Here is an 18,761-nt window from a genome sequence, read left to right on the forward strand (position 1 = left end):
CCTGCTCCTGTGCATGCTTTGGCTCTCTCTCCTGCCCCACTCCTCTTCTTGCCTCCGCATGTGCTTTCTCTCTCTCTCCCGCCTCACACTCTATCTCCCCTCCTCTGGTCATCTCGTGTGCTGTCTCCCAGTCCTAACCCACTGGCACTGCTGTGACCACGGCACTTGCAAGCTCACTCTCTCACTCCCCTCCTCCTCCTCCTGTGCATGTGTGTTCTCTCTCTCCAGCCCCGCCACCACTGTCACAACACTCACCTCTCTCTCTCTCTCTCTCTCTCTCTCTCTCTCTCTCTCCCCCGCTCCACAGAATAAGCTCTCTCAGTGACTGCAGCCCTCACTTTAAAAAGAGTGAAGAGCTCAATTGCAGGATACGACCAGACCTATTACCTGAAGATGTTGTAAAGATGTAATTGATTTAAACGCCTTTTGTTGTATTTTGGGTTTTTTAATCCCTGTTAGGAACAACTCTGTATTTGGTAGGACATTTGTGGTTTTTCTTGAAGTTTGTAACTTTTGTACATTCTTCAGTCATTTTAATGTAAAAAAGAAGAAGAAGTCAAAGTCGTAGTAAGATAATTGTGATCAATAAAGGTTTTATAGCCCATTTTAAAAAGAGTGAAGATCACTGCAATACGCTTTTAGACTAGACAACCAAGCCAATTCCCTCCCCCTCCCCTGAAACTCACAACCTCAACGTAGATCCTCAGAGGATTTTTAAAATGTCTAATTTTAATTTAAAAACTAATATACTTCTGCATATCTAGAGAGTACCCCAAGTATTCAGAAACTAGGGTTGTCTGGAAATATCTCCCTTTTGCAGTCTGCTTGAGGATGGGTATTTCAGCTACTTCAAGAAGGGAGGGATATTAGGAAGGTCAGGACTGTCTGACGGATTATGGGGGTGGATTTCAGGATGGAGGGTGAACTTGCCTCACAGCAGCCCTAGAATCAGCAACTCCTCCCAACAGCCACCAACTGCCAGCTGCCATTTTCTTTCCCAGAAGCTCTCTTAGAACAGCACATCCTGACAGACCAGAGCCATTCTGGGAGGAGAGACAACAGGCACTGCAAAGAGCTCTGTCACCACTACGGCAAAAGAGGCAGTGGGAGCAAAAAAAGAAGGTAGGCAGCTGCCAGCTGGGGGCCACATGAACTACCAATGCTGCCTCCTGTAAGCCCCAACCCCTTCCATCAACGAATTTCACACACACACACACACACACTCAAAATTGTCCCAATTCCCTCCTCCCCCACCAGATTTTGTCCATTCGAAGTCCTCGCCTGAGAACTCAGCTTTAGTAGAAAGCCCTACCTTTTTCTTTCTTTCTTTTCACTGGCCCATTTTTCTTCTAAACTGAAAGGCACTCAAGTTAAGTGTTAGAGAAAATGACATGAGTTTGTAGAAGTTAAGCATAGGCAGACAGAAAAAAACAGATATTCAGTTACATAACTACAAATATAAACTACATTCCTTCCAGTTCAAATACTACCTCAGCTCCACAGGTGGTCTTAGAGAAACCCCTGTTCTCTCTGCTTCCTTCCTTCCACCCTGCGGATGAAAACCTGTTGTAAAGCCTACTAAGATAATGTCACCTCTTTTCCAAAAGTAAAGAGCCCCAGATGGTGTAGGGTGGGACGGGAGACTGAGAATTGCTAACATGTTCAGTCTGAACTGGAATACCACACACACACACACACACACACACACATCACTTAGCACCTTCACCTGTACTCTTTCTTCTCATACCATCATTCCATACTTGTGCCTCGCCCCCCACTCCAGTCCTCTTCCACCTACTTTCACCTTCTGGCTCCCATTCCATACCCCTTATGTCAGAGCTCCTCCCTCTCTCTTGATGTCCTGAAGGGTTTTGCAGAGGCAGAAATGCATACAGATCACATGGCAAAGGGAAGCCCTGGGGGAATGGGGAAGAGAGAAGCATGAGCAGCTGATGATGCTGGATGTTCTCCACCCCCACCCCGAGGGCTTCCCTCCCTATATTACTTTCCCAACATTTCCGCTTCTACTCATCCTTGAATAAGGTAAATGACTGTGGTTACACACACACAGGCAGGCTAATTTCCTGTCAAGGATGAATGGGAAGTCTCAACTTTCCTTCTTCACCATTATTCCCCACCCCAGCCTTGTTCCTGACATTTCTCTCCATAGGCCCAGTAACCACAAAACACCACTCCTTTCTTAGGAATATAAATAGTACACAGATTTCTCTTTTCTAATCCAAGCTGCTTTGACGTATTAGGCCCCACACTGATGCTTGATAATTTGTTATTAGAAGCCTGCGGTCAAAGAACTGGCTGATTCGTTTGACTCCTAGCCCAACATGCATATTTCTTTTTCTTCAGGAAAGTTGGATTGCAAACGCTCTGTTCCCTGAGCAGCTCATGAACAGCTCATGAACATCACACCAGCTCATCCAATCAATGGCAGAGGCTTTACCACCAGGAGCACAATACAACTATCTATCAATATGCTTAATTCTCTAAGCCAGATGCGTGGGGATGTGTGGCGGAAATCACATGTGTGGCGGAACTCTCACGAGAGTTCTGCACACACGTGAGAAGATGGCTGGGCAGCGGGCAGAGCCGTGCCAGCCGACTGGAGGAGGTGGCAGCGGCGAGTGGGTGGCAGGGAAAGTGGTGGAAGGGAGCAGGGGGAGAGAGAGAAAGCAGCAGGCAGGCAGCCCAAAATGGGCCAAGAATGGGAGGGAGACGAGGGGGAGAAGGCCAAGAACGAGGGGCGGCCAGAAGGAGGCGGAAGAAGGAGGTGAGAGATACTGGCCTGGCGGGAGGAGGCAGGCAGCGGAGTCACACCCCCGAGAGGAGCCCGGCTGGGTGGGTGGCAGAGCCACACCACACCCGGCACAGAAGGAGAACACTGCTGGCGGGCAGGAAGGGAAAGGTGAGAAAAGGTGGGAGATGGGCGGTGAAGCCACGCCACCGAGAGGAGCCCAGCCGGGTGGCCGCCAGAGCCACACCACGCTGTGCCCAGCCAGCAGGGAAAGAAAGCACGGAGACAAACTAGCAGTGCAGATACTGTGCGCCGGGTCTGCTAGTAGATAGTATTCTCCGCTTTTTTCAGTAAGATATGCTAAGAAATAAGGCTGGAGATCCCTTGGGGTTCCAGATACCACATGTTATTCTGGGCTGTGTTAACATCTTTCCATGTTAATCTATGTCTGGAAATGCCCATGCCACTTACCAAAATCCCAGAAATGGATAGACAGAAGAAGAGAAGGCAGTAAGAGTATTTCACCCAATTCTAACTAGCACAGCAAACTCCACTGATGGTTTTCCATTTCAGCCAGCTTTCATTCTTTCTCCCTCTTCCCCAGCTGAGCCAATGCGAACCAATGAACTCCTAGGGAAGCATCTGGCACACAGTGTTCCCTCTAAGTGCACACAATGTTTTGATGTCTGCTCAGTTAATTTTAGATCCCTCTCAAATTGAATCAGGAAGTTCCCACTCTGAATGCATGTGCACACACACTGCCTCGATACTGCCACCCAGAATTAAACTCATTCTGCACACAGATGGGGGAAAAATCAGAGGGAACACCGCTCACCTTGGACCAAATCCAGCCTATGGACAGCAACCATCTGATCTGCAGAAGAAGGGCTTCCAATGACCCCCTTTTGCCAAATTGGCACCTTTAGCCATAGCTGCTGATTTTGAACAGCCAGAGACAGTAGAAGCCTGGGATTGTAACTGAGACAGAGGGTTGGGTGTGTGTGTGTGTGTGTGTGTGTGTGTGTGTGTGTGTGTGTGTGTGTACACACCTCATCATCCCAATGTTTTGCCAGGCCAGTATTGTTGATGAGAGTATCCAAGAACAGAGCAGCTGAGTTTGGAAAATGGCTCAGATCCCGGCTCAGCCACAGACACACTAAGACTGCCCTTGAATATTATAAGACATGATGAGAAGCCGATGCACAAGAGCACTCAGATGTGTGTCCAGATTGCACATCTTCCTGACACAAGTTCATCTTGGACCAAGAAGTGCAAAAAGCAGCACAAGGCGCTCAACCTCGCCCTTGGCCAAAGCTCCATGTCACATTGGAAACCGCCTCAAGGGGCCTTAAGCAAATTGCTCACTATCTCAGCTTTAGTTCTTTATCTGCATCATGGAAGAAAGGCAATCTACATAACTGGGAGAAGGCAGAAGGAACGCGGTGAAGACTTGTTACCACTAAGAATGTGTGCAAGCACCTCTTTTATTTTTGCAGCTATTTCCACACCCTCAATAAGTGACCTCACATGTACAGAACAGATATCTGTAAAAACAGGCATAGGACTGGCAAAAGCAGAACTGATTCACATGTTCACATGATAGTATGCATTTCTCCCCAATCATTTAAGGCACAGAGATGGAAGAGAAAGGAGGAGAGAGAATATGTTCCACATTTCCACATATTAACATCCTTCCTATAGTTAGAAAAAAAGTTCTGGGAATCACAGGGAGAAAGTGGCTTGTAGCATTAAAGCACCAACCAGCTAGTTATTCCAGAGGGTGCCAGGCTAGCACTAAGAATGGTTCCCCTAAGCCCTGAGTTTTAAGGATATGGTAAGGTTATAAAGTAGAGCTGTGAGCACTCTACATTAAACATAGGAAGCTGCCATATACTGAGTCAGACCATTGGTCTATCTAGCTCAGTATTGTCTTCACAGACTGGCAGCGGCTGCTCCAAGGTTGCAGGCAGGAATCTCTCTCAGCCCTATCTTGGAGATGCCGGGGAGGGAACTTGGAACCTTCTGATGCTCTTCCCAGAGCAACTCCATCCCCTGAGGGGAATATCTCACAGTGCTCACACATCAAGTCTCCCATTCATATAGGACCAGGATGGACTCTGCTTAGCTAAGGGGACAAGCCATGCTTGCTACCACAAGACCAGCTCGCCTACCAAGGAAAGACAACTCAGAATGTTCTGCCAACAAAAACTGGATTCCATAGCCTATATACACTATTAAAATTAAAGAACATGGTATAGATTTCCCTCATTCTGCATAATACTTTCTGCTTCTGCTAGCTGAGAAGCCAATGTGTTTTGCAGGCCATTGCAGCACCATCTGATGACCCCTAGAAGTTCTGTTGAGCTTCCACCCTGGCCTTGGGGATTTCACCAGCCATTTCTGACACACTGTCATACCTTCCTGTCACAAACTTACTATTTTTCAGAAATAAAAAAGATGAGATCCTCAGAACACAGAACTCTGCACGCATGATCAAATACCAAGCTCATGTTATGCTTTTGGGGAATGATAGCATATACACATGTCTGGATTGAAACAAACACAGAAGATTGCCACCTTTTGCTCTTCTATGGCAGTGGTGTCATTAAGGCCAGACTGTCGAGTGCAAGTCCAGAGCCCCCCATATTCCTCTGCCCGATCCCTAGTGTGTGGGGGAGGCCCCATCTTGTCTCTGGAGGATCATGGACAGCGCCTGAAAAAGTCCTCACCCCAAGGCACAGAGCTGACTTCTTCTTTCTTCCCCACTTTCCTGGAATCTGTCCAGGCTGAAGTTCGCCAGGTGAGTCGCAGGTCAGAGGCTGTGCCAAGTTCTCACTCTGCAGCCAGTCTAAACTACAACGCCTAGACTCCCTTTTGGTACACCGAAGGGCTGGGCTTCCAAAAGGCTGCAGCAGAACTGCCTTAGATCTGTGGCTGCAACCTGCAAAATATAGGTTAGGGCACACGTCCAGGGCAGGGTGGTCGCTGCTGAATGTGATGGAAGCCACAACCTTGAGTTTATCTGGCCAGACAATCTTCCCTTCACTCTCCACTCTCGTTTCTTATTTATTATCTGTTATTTATTGTTCTATATAAACTGCTTTGAGAACTTTAATGATAAGGGAACTGTAACAAGGGAGGAGCCCCCATAAAGTCATTAGGTCTAGAGTCTGAAATTACCCAGCTGCACCCCTGAAAAGGAGACTTATGTAAGGAGGGGAAAGCCAACCGTCCCACATGCATCAGGCACCAATTTTGCTCGGTCAGTACCTGGGACTGTGCAGGGGTCCAGGCAGGGAGCAGAAGGAGAACAAATCTCAGGGCTGGGCCAAGCTGATCTGGAAAGACTAGAGAGAGTTGCAGCCTTCTTCGGGGGCTTTTTGAAAGAATCAGGTCTGGGTCTGCTTATTTCCTGTGATGCAAGAGTTACATAAGGAATTCTGAAGAAAGATTCTGTGCATCTTGGCTTGCCCGTTTCATTTTTGTTTAAAATAGTTTTCTAATCCTCATGACAGGGGATATATCTGGAGACTACAAAAACAGGGACTGACATCCTGACACCAAAGTATCCACACTTCAAGCTGCTGCAGGGATGCAGTGAGAGTCCTTGTGCTACTCCGTTGCATTCTGAATTATGAGTGCAAATGCACAGGAGTACTATTATTTCAGGGCATTCTCCCATGTAGAAGTGGAACCAAATCCCTTAAAGCAGGTAGGTGTTTCTCTTTCCATAGAGAGCTTCCACAGTGCGGGAGAGTGCCCTGAAATACTAGCACTCTAGAACTCATAATTCAGAACACAATGGAACAACATGTGAACTCTCACTGGGTACCCACAACTGCATGAAGCGTGGATACTCCCAGTAGTCAGGATGTCAGCAGGGGTCTGTAAAATGCTCCAAAATGCAGATAGTGGGATTTCTCTGGCTTACTTGAGGTCTTCGGCATTTCTCCCTACCTACTGCCCCTTCAGTCCCCAAAACACTCCTCCTACCATTACTTTCTGCCAAGTTTCAAATGATGGGTTCAAAGTAAAGCACAAATGTAGCATTTGCAGAAGTATTATTGACTTGCATACTTAATTTTAAATTTGATTTCAGGAATGTGTGTGCCAGTGCTTCTGATCCCTGTGCTTCAAGATATATAGGGTGCTGGAGCCTAGGCAAGTACTTCATCAGCCCACATGATCAATAGGGACTGAGAAAGGCCATGCAATCCTAGCTTCAGGGCTCTAGAGAATTCCTGAATTTCTGCAGCACACTGGAGGGACGTCAAGGACAGAGTTTCTCTGTTGGGTTTTGCTGAAAGCATGCCTACTCTACACTACAAACATACACCATTCACAGCACAAACCATGTGCACATAGATTGGCCTGGACACGTCTTTGTTGTGTTCCTTCTTGTAGAATATATTAGGAAGCCACTGGGCATCTCCAGCTAGAAGATTTGGCTATGCCGCCATCTCCAGTAGTAACAAGGCGATTAATCTATGCTGAGCAGAGGATTCTCAGTGCTACCATAACTGTCCAATGTCCAAACCACGGTTAGGTTATCAGAAGTGCCCCATTAGTGCACCACACCCCTCATTTTCCTCTTGCAGATGAACTCCACTTTCCTTTTTACTTGTGGATTGAACTGTGGTTAGTATTATGTCCAGTGTTCCCTCTAAGGCGTGCACATGTGTGCGCACTCACACATTTTTTGATGTCTGCTCAGTTAATTTTAGATCCGGATCAGGTTGAATCAGGAAGATCCCACTCTGAATCCATGTGTGCACACACTGCCTTGATACTGCCACTCAGAACAAAACTCATTCCGCATACAGATTTTAAAAAATTAGAGATTGTCTGCAATAGACATTGGCTGGTTAGAGAAATCGATGATTCAGATCTAGCACTAACCATGGTTAGCCCTGAAGATGGAAGGGAAGGGAGAATTCCTGTATAGGAGGGGAGAAGGAAGAGGGAGGAGCATCATACACTATTACAAGGTGCTCCAAAATTCCTAATCAGGCTTCGAAGATTGAGCAGCTTTACAACTGCACTGAGCCCTGATGACTGCAACAGAAACACCTAAGCAGTCAAGAGAAACTATCGCAAGCTTGATTTACCTAGGCCTGCCTATCCAGTTTTCCTAGAACTGGATGTTCCGATCCAACCTTAGAAAGCAGGTAAGGCTGGGAGGTGACCTCTTAGCTTCAAAGTCAGGATGAAAACATGAACAAAAACCATCCTCTGGTGGAGCAACAATCAGAACTTTCACTTCTGCACAACAGGATAGCCTCTCAATGACCGAGGTTATTCATTGGGTTTGCTGAGTTGTATTTCCTGACCAGTTACAAGAAGAGACGCAAAATCCCCTTTCCTGAGTCATACTCTGGCATACACCACCAACTCTAGACGCGTGCCATGAACTTGGTACCAGGGGGAAACGAGAGAGCCGTCAACAGCAACAACATGCCCTGCAGGGACATGGGACACAAGGCTTTGTGTTTGCGCCATCATGAGGGTCAAACCAAGGCTGGGGATGGCTGCGCCATCACCACAGCAAAACTTGCTCCAGCGAGCCTGCACCACTTGTGATCCACCAAGCTGAATGCAGAGAGCCCATCAACCAGGCAGCATGGCCTGCCAGGTGCCTAACACCACCCATTCTGCAGTCCCGGGCAGGCAGTCAAATCAAATGAGAAGATTTTATAAAGTTCCTGACAGGTCACGATGGGTTTGGCCTGGTAGGATGCAAATTGAGCAGGTCTCTGTGACATGTAAACATCCCATGCTGAGCCCTTCAAAATGGGCTTCCCCTAGTATTACTTGATAGCCCTCCGGTGCACGGTGCTAAACTACAGCCAGAGCACTCACAATCCTCAGCATTTGGGTTGCTTAGTAGCATGGAGAAAGGCATACTTGTGGGACCCTATGAGAAGACAGGAGCGCAATGCACATGCCAGCATTATGGGGATGGGGGCAGGGAGGCTGGGGAAGGGCACTGAGAAACAACAGATGGATAATAGGGGTGGGGAAACAGCATGGTGGATTGTAGTCTGGGAATGAACTTAGCTGCCAAACATATAATTGGTGAGATGGCGTTTTAATTTAAAAACCATATTTAAGAACCTAGTCATTTAAAGACAATGCAAGCTTTTGCATTTCACAGAACTCTCCATCAAGCAAAAGGACTGTTCAGAGCAAGAGGTGGAATAACCTGCCTTACTCCCTTGTGAAAACATTCCAATGCTCCTCTTGCCTGAGGGAGAGTTCTGTGAAACACAAAGGCTTGCACCACCTTCACGTCATGAGCTGGTCCAATAAAAGATGACCAGTGACTCAAGATGACCTTTCCTGTGCCATGGACATGGTCACCTGGCTGGCAAGGTCGAGGAAACTTCAGTGGTCAAAGTGGGCAGGAACCGCCAGCCGTGGAGTGCTAAATATATGAGAGCTGTTCCAGAGAAATGCCATCTATTTTCTGTCACTGGGGTCTTGAAGTAGAAGCAGGGCCCACTGCGAGGGGCGGGGGGGGGGCTTCTCCAGGGGTTGCCAATTCTATGGTCTGTGGACACCCTCTGAATTTCCACCTGCCCCCACCCCCCCAGCCAGCCTCCAAATCAACCACCCGCGTCACTTTTCTTCAGCTGACTAATCCAAAACTTCCCGCTAAATCCTTCCTTGGGGGGTGGCTGTTGTTGCTGCCTCCACCTTCTCCTGTTTCTTAAGCTGGATTTATCAGGCAATGAACACACCACCCTGGCACGGTTTGGCTCTGGGCTTGAAACCACAGGCTGTATCTGTCACACCCCTCTGGCAGTCAGAAGGGGGAAGTGGGTGAGCTTTAAATACCAGCCGGTTGGGCTGAGAGCTGCAGTCTGAGCCGGCAGGAGACAGCGAGAGAACAACAGCGAACAAGGTGAGCAAAAATCCTTTTGCAGCACACCAGCTCCGCCTGGACCCATTCCCCACCCCGTGGGAAACAGCTCCCTATTCCTAACCTCCTCGGCAGTTTTTAACCCTGTTCACGCAGCAAAATTCCAGAGATATATCAGGCCTTCCCTTTGAACCGATCTGGTCCCCTTCTTCGTATTTTGCTTTCTTTTCTGTGCGGCTGCCATAGAAACCTCTGAAGTTTTAAATCCTCATTAGACCGCGTCTGGAAGCCTGACCTCTGTCACCCCTTGTTCTCTTCAGGCTCTGGCAAGCCCTTCGATGGCTTCCCCCTTTCAACTCGCTGTTCCTGTGCTGTCTCAGTCTGGGGTGGTGACTGAATGGAAAGCCGCCACAAAAATTTAATTGTATAGGGATTGGGGAGTCCTGTGTCCCTCCTGCTCCATTCCGTTCCGTTCCGTTCCTCTCTTCTTCCAGCCCTCACTTTGGATCCTGCTCCATCTCCCCATCCCACAGGACAAGGACACAAAGAGCTTTGCTCAGTGGGGAAAGGAGAGCACTCTTCTCCTTTCTCTCCCTGCTGGGGGAGACACAGCTGGGGAAAGCTCCCCTAGTCAATCGCCCTCTGCTGGTACTCCACAGCTCAGGTTCATTTCCTTCCTCCTGCAACTCCCTTCTTTGAAATAGCTCTCTATCTGCCCTCCAGGTCACAACTGAGCTGAAATGGACTCTGCTAAGGTGTGTGGATTCCTGGCAGCCGGCTGCCTCCTCCTCCTCACTCTGCTGGGAGATCCCACTGCGGCCTGCTCCTGTGCCCCAAGGCACCCTCAGTCCGCATACTGCAACGCTGATGTTGGTGAGTCTCTTGACCCTGCTAGAATCACTGAACTTCTCTGCAGTCTCTCATCTCAACCCTGGTAGACAGCCTCTTCCTTTCTGAATCTGGACACTTCCAGTCCCTGTATTCCCTCCACATAACACCCCATGAGCCAGGCCCCACGCTTGAAAACAACCAGTTTCTATGGGAAGGAAGCGTTTTTGTAAATGGCAAGAGTGTTGGTTTTTAAAATTGCTCTCAGAATGTAGATGGGTCAGGAATGGTAGGCAAAGAAGCAGACTAGCAGCAGAAAATGAGCATCATATCCGGTTAGGGTGTGTTCACATTCAGTTAAAGTACTCAGAGCATCTTAATGCCAATTAAGTACTTCAACTTCCAGGGATGGCAGCACTTGGGGGTGTTTTTTTAAGTCACTCATTGCTCTGAGCCACTTCCCACGTGTGAATGCTTAGAACCACGCCCATCTCAGCATGCCGATGGCAACTGAAACTAGGGCTGCCAACTCCTTTTTCTGGAAGGGCTCCTTGACTTTCAGTAGTTGCCAAGACTGGAGAAATGCGGCAAGTGAATTTCACATCACTTAATCTCCATGCCAGGAGACAGAGCGGGCACTTTCACAGCACATGGTCTCCACTTGCTAAGTTTCTCCAGGTCAGGCAACTGTTAAAAGGAGCCAGACACCACCCCCCTCCCCACAAAGGTTGGCAGTCCAAATGGAAACTTGCTCATGTATTATGGTATGCAGAGATTATCCTCTCCAGCCACTTGCAGAAGTCATTTTAGCCTTTATGTTTGCTAACACCCTCTTAAAATAGTTTAAAATCATTGTTAAGCCCCACAATTGCATACACTTGATAAAAATTAAACATACCATGCGCTGCCACCTGCTGGTACTCCAAGGCATAATTTATATATTTCCTTATCCACAATAAATATGTTCCCTTATCCACAGGGATATATAATTCAGCAATTTAATATAATTATCAGTCTGTCTTCAGAAAACCCAGATCCTGCCACTGAAAGAAATCAAGCAAATGGACATACTTCATTGGCATGTTTGATTCCAATTTACAAAATTTGCCTGAGATTTTGTAATCAGGGGAGAGGAGCTAATATACCAAAGTACCTCTTTGGTTATGGACTTGCAGCATGGAATGCAGTAACTGATCTGGTCCCCTTCTCCTTATTTTGCATGACATTAGTGATACACAATACTAAAGCTGAGAGGAAGAAATGCACCTCTTGGCACTTCCACTTTCCTTAAGATTCTCTCAGAAGCTGAGGGGGCAACGTGTGAACAGGCTTTCCTTAACTTTCCTAGAGCTCTAGAAAAGACTGAGGGTCACTGTTCCCTCTAACAGTGATTTCCAGATGTTGTTCACTACAACTCCCAGCATCCCCGGCTGCAATGGCCTTTGGCTGGGGATTCTGGGAATTTTAGTCAACAACGTCTGGGAATCCCTGTTAGAGGGAGCACTGCCAGAGGTGGGAATACATCTCCACATTTCTCCTCCCCACCCCCCGCCCAAATACTCCTTGGATTAGTTGCACCTGGAAATGCATCACTTGACTTCTTTGCATGAGATTATTGTACACCTGATGACTGGTTGCTGCATGTATGAACCGACTCCACTGAAAAGCATCACCTTGGAAGCAATATGAAATGTCTTCTCCATGGTGCTAGATATGTGATGGCAGGGGTGGCTCGCTAATGAGACGAGGTGAGGCAATGGCCTCAGGCAGCACTTGCCCCATGGAATAGCAGGTTCGGGCCTCTTGCCCCATCTGCAGTTATCGCCCCACCTGCCGACCGTTGCTACCCACCCTGCTGCACATTGCTGCTGCCTCAACCTTCCCCATCTCATGGCTCTGCCTCGCCTTCTAGGCTGCCCAGGCCAGGCCACCACCAATCTGCACTTTAAAAACCCCGCACAGCCTGCCTATAAGGTGAGGCATAGTGGTGAGCTGGGGGAAAGAAGGCAGGGCCAGTCAAGCTCCCTGACACTGGCATAGGCATCAGGGAACTGGGCCCTCCGTGTCGCTTTTCACGGTCTCACAGCTCACCATTATCTCCTAGGCTGGGGTTTCAAAGTGGCATGCCAAGAAGATAAAGCAGAAGTAGGAGATCGGGAGAAGCAGTACACAGGGAGGGAGGGAGGGGTTGGCCCAGTGCCCATCCTCAGATTCTCCGGATTTGGAGCTGCTTTGCTAGATGGATGGAAGGCTTTCCCTTTGTGTAGAACGCAAGCCAGCCAGCCATCTAGAGCAGGGATTCTCAATGTTGGGTCCCCAGATGTTATTGGACTTCAACTCCCATGATCCCCAGCCCCAGTGGCCTTTGGTTGGGAATTATGGGAGTTGAAGTCCAATAACATCTGGGGACCCAACGTTGAGAATCCCTGATCTAGAGTATAGGCTAAAATCCCAGAGAATCTAAATCAGGTGCGGGAAGAACTCAATGGCATCAAGGAGAAGGAGGGCCAATTCACACAGGCATGCTGTAATTTGTTCAACATGCACCTGTGAACCAGCTCTCTCACTCAAATAGGGAAAGAAGCTCTGAGCAGCATTTCCAATCAGATTGGCCTCAACACCATCTCCCTCCCGACTCCATCTTCTCCAAAGCCTGCTTTGGGAAAGATTATGGAGGAAGTCTGCAAAGAGGATTACTTCTCTGCAGTTTACCCTCCCCAATCTGAGGAGGGGGAGAGGAGGAGGAGGAGGAGGAGGAGGAGGAGGAGGACTACAAAGATGCATTTCCCAGGATCGCCATGATCAAAATATATGATCATAGGTTAACTTTTAGTGAGAAATAAAACTCAGGTAGTATTACAGCTATGTAGGTTTTCAGATCACAAGGTGGTTGTAAGTAAAAGGAAGTATTGCTGTTGACAGTTTGATTTCAAACCTCAGGCCCTAACAAGCGAGTAAGTTTGCAACAGAATCTGCTGGGAGCACATATGGATATAACTTCTAGGCTTCAGAACAGAAGGTGCAAGACAAACATATCTGTAGTAATCCCAGGGACCATTCACCATTTCTTCTTAATCTAATGAGGAAAATACACTGGAAAGTCAAAGTTGGGAGGACCAAGAAAGTTGTAATTGCAAGTTGTAACCTACAATCTCTTTTGCAGTGATCAGGGCCAAATTTGTTGGAGTAAGCAAGCAGTCTCTGAATGTCAGCATAGGAGAACCTGTGTGGATGGTGCGCTATGAGATCAAAACCACCAAGGTAAGTATCTCTGCTGGAACATGGTAGGAGTTCCCCTTACTCCCAGTGACATTCTCCACAGTGCCATCAATGGGAGTGATTGTGGAAGAGACAAACAGGTGGAAATTCCCTCTCGGGCAGCATTCCTACTCGGATTCCCAGACTAGGGATGTGCACAAACTGGTCTGATAGACTAGCATTCAAGCCGGTTCAAAGGTGTGTGGGGGTAGCTTTAAGGCATGGGGGGAGTGTCCTTACCTCCCCCTCTGTGTTTATCCCTCCAGCACTGCTTCCAAAACCGCTGCCGCGGGGCAGCTATATACCCTCTTGCTGCCCCAGTCAGCGTAATACTGGAAGTGGCCTGCATGCATGTGTGCGATGCTCACTGGCCACTTCCGCTATTACACTGAGGCAGGGGAAGTAAGAACACCCTCCCCACACTCTAAAGCTACCCCAGCCTCCCAGGTGTGCGCGGAACCGGTTCCGTGCACATCCCTACCCCAGACTGGCAGAAAACAGCAGACAAGTGCTCCTCCTCATCTATAGCTCCGTCCCTTTCCTCAAAGATGCAGCCTTTGAGCCTGGAATAGCTAAAAACTCCCCTGGAAACTAGGACATCTGCTATAGTCCCTGCAATTTTTACTGAGGATGGAATTGTCCAGGCTCTGTACTGCCCTCCTGTGCACACACTCCGAACAGCTTACGGCCTTTTTTGTTGTTGTTGTTGTTCACATTATTAGCACCCTGCAGAGACGTCAATAGCTAAGAGATCCCCCATAGTGCCAGTGCTTCTGCAAACATACCTTATAGAATAATCCCAGTGGGACCAAATACAAAGTGGTTGGCCCAATTTAGCTTTATTCTTTAACATAGTTTTATACTGCCCAAAACGTGCATCTCTGGGTGGTTTATTTCAATCAAGAGGGCAATAACATTGATGCCAGCATCTAATAACTGTATTGCATGATTTAAGGGCAGCAAACAAAATACAGTAGGAAAAGAACAGCCCTCTGCTTAAAAAAAGAAAGGGAAAGGAAAAGCCGGGGATTTGCTTCCTTGGCCCTCAACATCAATCAGCACACACAGGGAAATGCACACAGCTACCTGTGCTACACTGATGGCTAGCAAAGGGAAAGACAGGCCTTCATACTGCTCCCAGCCCAGTCAAAATATATATGCAACAGCTATAGAAGGTACACCAAACATTTACTGATCCATTAAAAATATTCCCAGTATATTTTGACCTATGCAGGCCTCCTTTAGGGGAATGCTGATATCCAAAACAAACCTGTCACTATTATTCCTGGTTTAAAATAGGTGAGACAAACTTGATGCTGAGGGATAGCAACTTGTTCAGCAAGCTTATGTTAGATCTGAGGTTTGAACTCCAGTCTCCAGGGCCCAGACACAGAGACAGCTGATGCCAATGATTGCTTCTGCTTGGATGGGCCATCAAATAAAAGTCCCTAAGCCTTGGGAAGTCACCTTTCTGAGTTATTGATTCTCAGTCATTCTCTCCCCCTCCCCTTCTCCAGGTGTACAAGGGCTCTGAGCAGGTTCAAGATGTCCGCTTCCTCCACACCCCTGCCATGGAAAGTATCTGCGGCTACAAGCATAAGGGCTCTTTCAAAGGAGAAGAATATGTCATTGCAGGTACGGTGCCACCTACTGCTAGGCAGGATTTGGGGCAATTGTCTAGACTTTTCTGCCTTACCCTTGAACAGAGACAGAGCAATGAACTCTACACTGGCAGCCATTCAAGTGCAGAACAGGTCTGGCACAGAAGTGAAGTGTGACATTGAGGCCTAAAATGTGTGGGGCTGGTTGTGATTATTCAATGCTGAGGGAAAGGGACTCTCTCTGTGTTCTCTCAGAGCCCCTCCCCTGCCATTCCTGTCCTTGCAAGGAAAAGCCGGTCCCAGATACAATCAGGGGAGGTCCAGAATGGCTGCTTCCATCATTAGCAGGGCTGCCTCTACCACAAGCGGCTTGCACTAAGATGCAGCACACTATGAAATCCATGGATTTGTGTATGCATGAGAGGCATAGAGGGAGCCATGTTGCCTATGGTGCCCGCATATCTTGGGGCCAGGCCTGCCCAGCACTCACTGATGAGAGAACAGAAAGAGAGAGCTGAAAATATTTATTTGTTTATTTACAATATTTATACCCCGCCCCTCCAGTACATGACTGCTCGGGGCGGCTCACAAATAGAAAATATCTCAAGGAAGAAGTGAAGCCATGAAAGTCTGGTGCTGTCACTGCTGATTTTTGCTCTCCTGTTGCTATGATACCCACACGGATCCTACTAGTCCTTTTGGACAAGCAATGATCAGCCAAGAGACTGGCACACAGTCCAGGCGTGTTCTGGGTATCAGGTGTGCCACTCACAAAAGCCACCATCTATAATCACTCTTGTTGGGAACATCAAGTCAACACTATGCAAGGCCTTGTTTGGAGTACTATATCCCGCTTGGAATGTAATATTCAGGAACCCCAGTTCGAGCAGGATTTAGGCAAGCTAGGGGACTGTAGAAGAGAGCTACAAAGTCAATGCAAGTCTTTATTTAAAAAAACAAAAAACCAAACCCACAGGTTTCTAGCTCTTATGACAAAGATGTGCTTGGATAGATTTCTAGAGGTTAGGTGTGGTGTTTCAGATGCCCTGCATAGTGCCTTTTCCCACCCTAAAGATGGGCAAAATCAGAATAAAGCATGCAGACTAGTAGCATTACAGAATAAAGTACCGTATGCACACTAAGAGAGATGATGCAGAACTCGGCTTTTCTTGGCACATAATTTGCATTCCTTGGGTATAAAAATTTGTCCCCCACTTTTTTTAACATGCCCCTCCCAGTGACGAGTAAAAGTAAAATATAACATAATAATGCAGAATGAAGTACAGTATGCACTGTGCGAAGGGATGCAAATTTGCATTATTTATACTACTTGCAGAATTCAGCTTTTCTTGCCACAGAACTTGCTTTGCTCAGGTACAGAAGTTTGTTTCTCCTGCACTTTAAAAAAAAAAACACTTTTAAAAACACTCTGGTACATGCAAAAAATTCTGTCTGCACTTGTGAAAATAGGTCTGAATCCTGCACATCAGCAGGCTAAATCCACAATGACAAGTCCCTGTGAACAAGCGTAAGACTATCTGAAGCTGCCAGCCAGTACATTGAGTCAGACCCTTGGTCCACCTAGCTCAGAATTGTTGACACTGATGGGCTGCAGCTCTCCAGCGTTTCAGGCAGGGGTCTTTCCCAGGCCTACCTGGAGATGTCAAGGATTCAGCTTGGGTCCTTCTACAGTATATGCAAAGCAGGTGTTCTACCACTATGCCCCCTCCCCAACTGCCTTTAGATTCGACTCCTCCCTATTTACATCCCTCTCTCTTGCGTGTTCCGCCAGCAGGGATGCTGGAAGACGAAAGCCTCTACATCACAGCCTGCTCTTTCATCCAGCCATGGACTGAGCTATCTCCTGCACAGAGACGAGGCCTGAGTCTGGACTACAGCAAAGGCTGCAACTGCACAGTGAGTTCCTGGCCACTAGAAGATGCTGAGTCACTGCTGCTGAGCCCTGTAAAATGCCATATGCTTCTAACAAGCATCTTAAGGTGTCAGGGGGCAGCAAGAAGCATCAATTGTGCCCTCAAGAGGTCTATGTAACATCATACTACCTTGGCAAAAAATGTTCCGATAAAAGATATGCTATGCCTTTGTCATTGGGATCAACTCAAATTGCAGTCTGCCCTGAATAGAAGACGATGGAAAGGAACTGGGGTGCAAGGGAGTAGCCAGCCATATGCAGAATGTATGTTATGTATGAGGTGGTGGCAGAGCAGGGAATGAAAGCCTTGTTGCAAGATGGAAATCTATCGGGAAGCATCCCTTGCAAGGGGCCAAGGAAGAGCTAGCTGTGCCCTGAAGATGGGACGCCCAATTCATGGCAGGGGCCATATTTTGAATTGGGAGGAGGTTGAACGGCCACAACTTTGGCCCCGACAGGCCAGGACAAACACAGAGGGCTCTTTAGAGGGGCATAGGGCGGTTGGCAGGGGCTCTGGAACGGGCAGCTGCTGCCACGACCTACCTCTGCCTCATCCCCCTGCTGCCTGCCTACACCTGCCATGCCCCCTTGTACCAGCATCAGAAGCAGGCATGGGCACCATTTGCGTGGTCAGCATAGTGTTGCTGGCCATGCAAATGGTGCCTGCACATGCACAGACGGCATGTGCGTGCTGACACCATACGGGTGGTTATTGGGATGAGTGCCGCCCCAGCAAGAAGCTGCGTGGGGTGGCAGAGAGCAGGTAAGTCTCCTTTTTCTTAAAGGTTCCTGGTCCAAATTCCCTAAGAGTGCTCGAACCGCGGCTCATGCACGTCCCTGCTGACAATACCTCTGTTGGATTTCCTCACTGATGGGAGAGGAATATAAAGAGCACTTTGTGTGAGGAAAAAATAGCTGAAGTGCATCTTAAGAAGGGGAGTCCTTGGGGTTCAGGACTATAGGTACCAGACAGGAAACTCTGGGGCCATATTGAACCTCCAAGCTTCCAGCTGCTCATACATAGATTGGAGGAGAGGCAGAACTATGGACTCAAAAGATGTGGGGATAGAATATTATACACAGCTCCAGAGAGATGCCTCTTTCTCTTTCCAACCCTGTACTCCTATCTGTTTGTGGTTCTCTTTTCTACAGATCATGGCCTGCACTTCCATGCCGTGTTCCGTCAGCTCCGATTCCCAGTGCCTGTGGACAGATGGAATTATGTCCCAGCTATGGGAGGGTGCCCAGGCCAAACGCTTGGCTTGCCTACCCCGTTCTGAGAAGCCCGGCCTCTGTACCTGGCAAGCACTGAGCACCCAAGGGCTTGGGTCCCTTCGCAAGGCTCGCCGGGGGTAGTAACATCTTCATGGACTCTTGACAGGGCTGGTGCTCCTCCCTGTGAATATACCCCACCCATCCTTCTTTCTAGGTTGTGTCTTTTTTTAAAAAAATAAACACCTCTTCCAAACCACCTGCTCTGCACCTGCTTGTTCTTTCTTGTGCAAAAGTTATGTATGATTCCTAAGGATC

At 48.0% G+C, this 18,761-nt stretch overlaps 2 protein-coding genes across 5 annotated transcripts in view; one reads left to right on the forward strand and one right to left on the reverse strand.

Moving 5' to 3' along the window:
• Nucleotides 1–18,761, reverse strand: part of SYN1 (synapsin I) — a 119,812-nt gene that overhangs the window by 55,527 nt on the left and 45,524 nt on the right. The gene's annotated exons all lie outside the window — the stretch shown is intronic.
• On the forward strand, nt 9,498–18,702 carry TIMP1 (TIMP metallopeptidase inhibitor 1). Of its 2 annotated transcripts, none has more exons than XM_053289104.1 (6): nt 9,498–9,653; nt 10,335–10,484; nt 13,603–13,700; nt 15,215–15,332; nt 17,091–17,215; nt 18,384–18,702. In XM_053289104.1, the coding sequence occupies exons 2-6, from the start codon at nt 10,352–10,354 to the stop codon at nt 18,585–18,587; spliced, it is 678 nt and encodes a 225-aa protein (XP_053145079.1). In that variant the 5' UTR covers nt 9,498–9,653; nt 10,335–10,351; the 3' UTR covers nt 18,588–18,702. The 2 variants fall into 2 exon arrangements, with proteins under 2 accessions (XP_053145079.1, XP_053145080.1); XM_053289105.1 differs by having other exon boundaries at nt 17,094–17,215.

This window comes from Hemicordylus capensis, chromosome 2 (assembly GCF_027244095.1).
Source record: "Hemicordylus capensis ecotype Gifberg chromosome 2, rHemCap1.1.pri, whole genome shotgun sequence".
NCBI lineage: Eukaryota > Metazoa > Chordata > Lepidosauria > Squamata > Cordylidae > Hemicordylus > Hemicordylus capensis.

Excerpts from the sequence above, each read along its gene's own strand:
- TIMP1 (XM_053289104.1), top strand. The coding sequence starts at position 10,352 with ATGGACTCTGCTAAGGTGTGTGGATTCCTGGCAGCCGGCTGCCTCCTC. Across the intron at positions 13,701-15,214 it reads ATGAGATCAAAACCACCAAG|GTGTACAAGGGCTCTGAGCA; the intron begins GTAAGTATCTCT and ends CCCCTTCTCCAG. Across the intron at positions 15,333-17,090 it reads AGAAGAATATGTCATTGCAG|CAGGGATGCTGGAAGACGAA; the intron begins GTACGGTGCCAC and ends GTGTTCCGCCAG.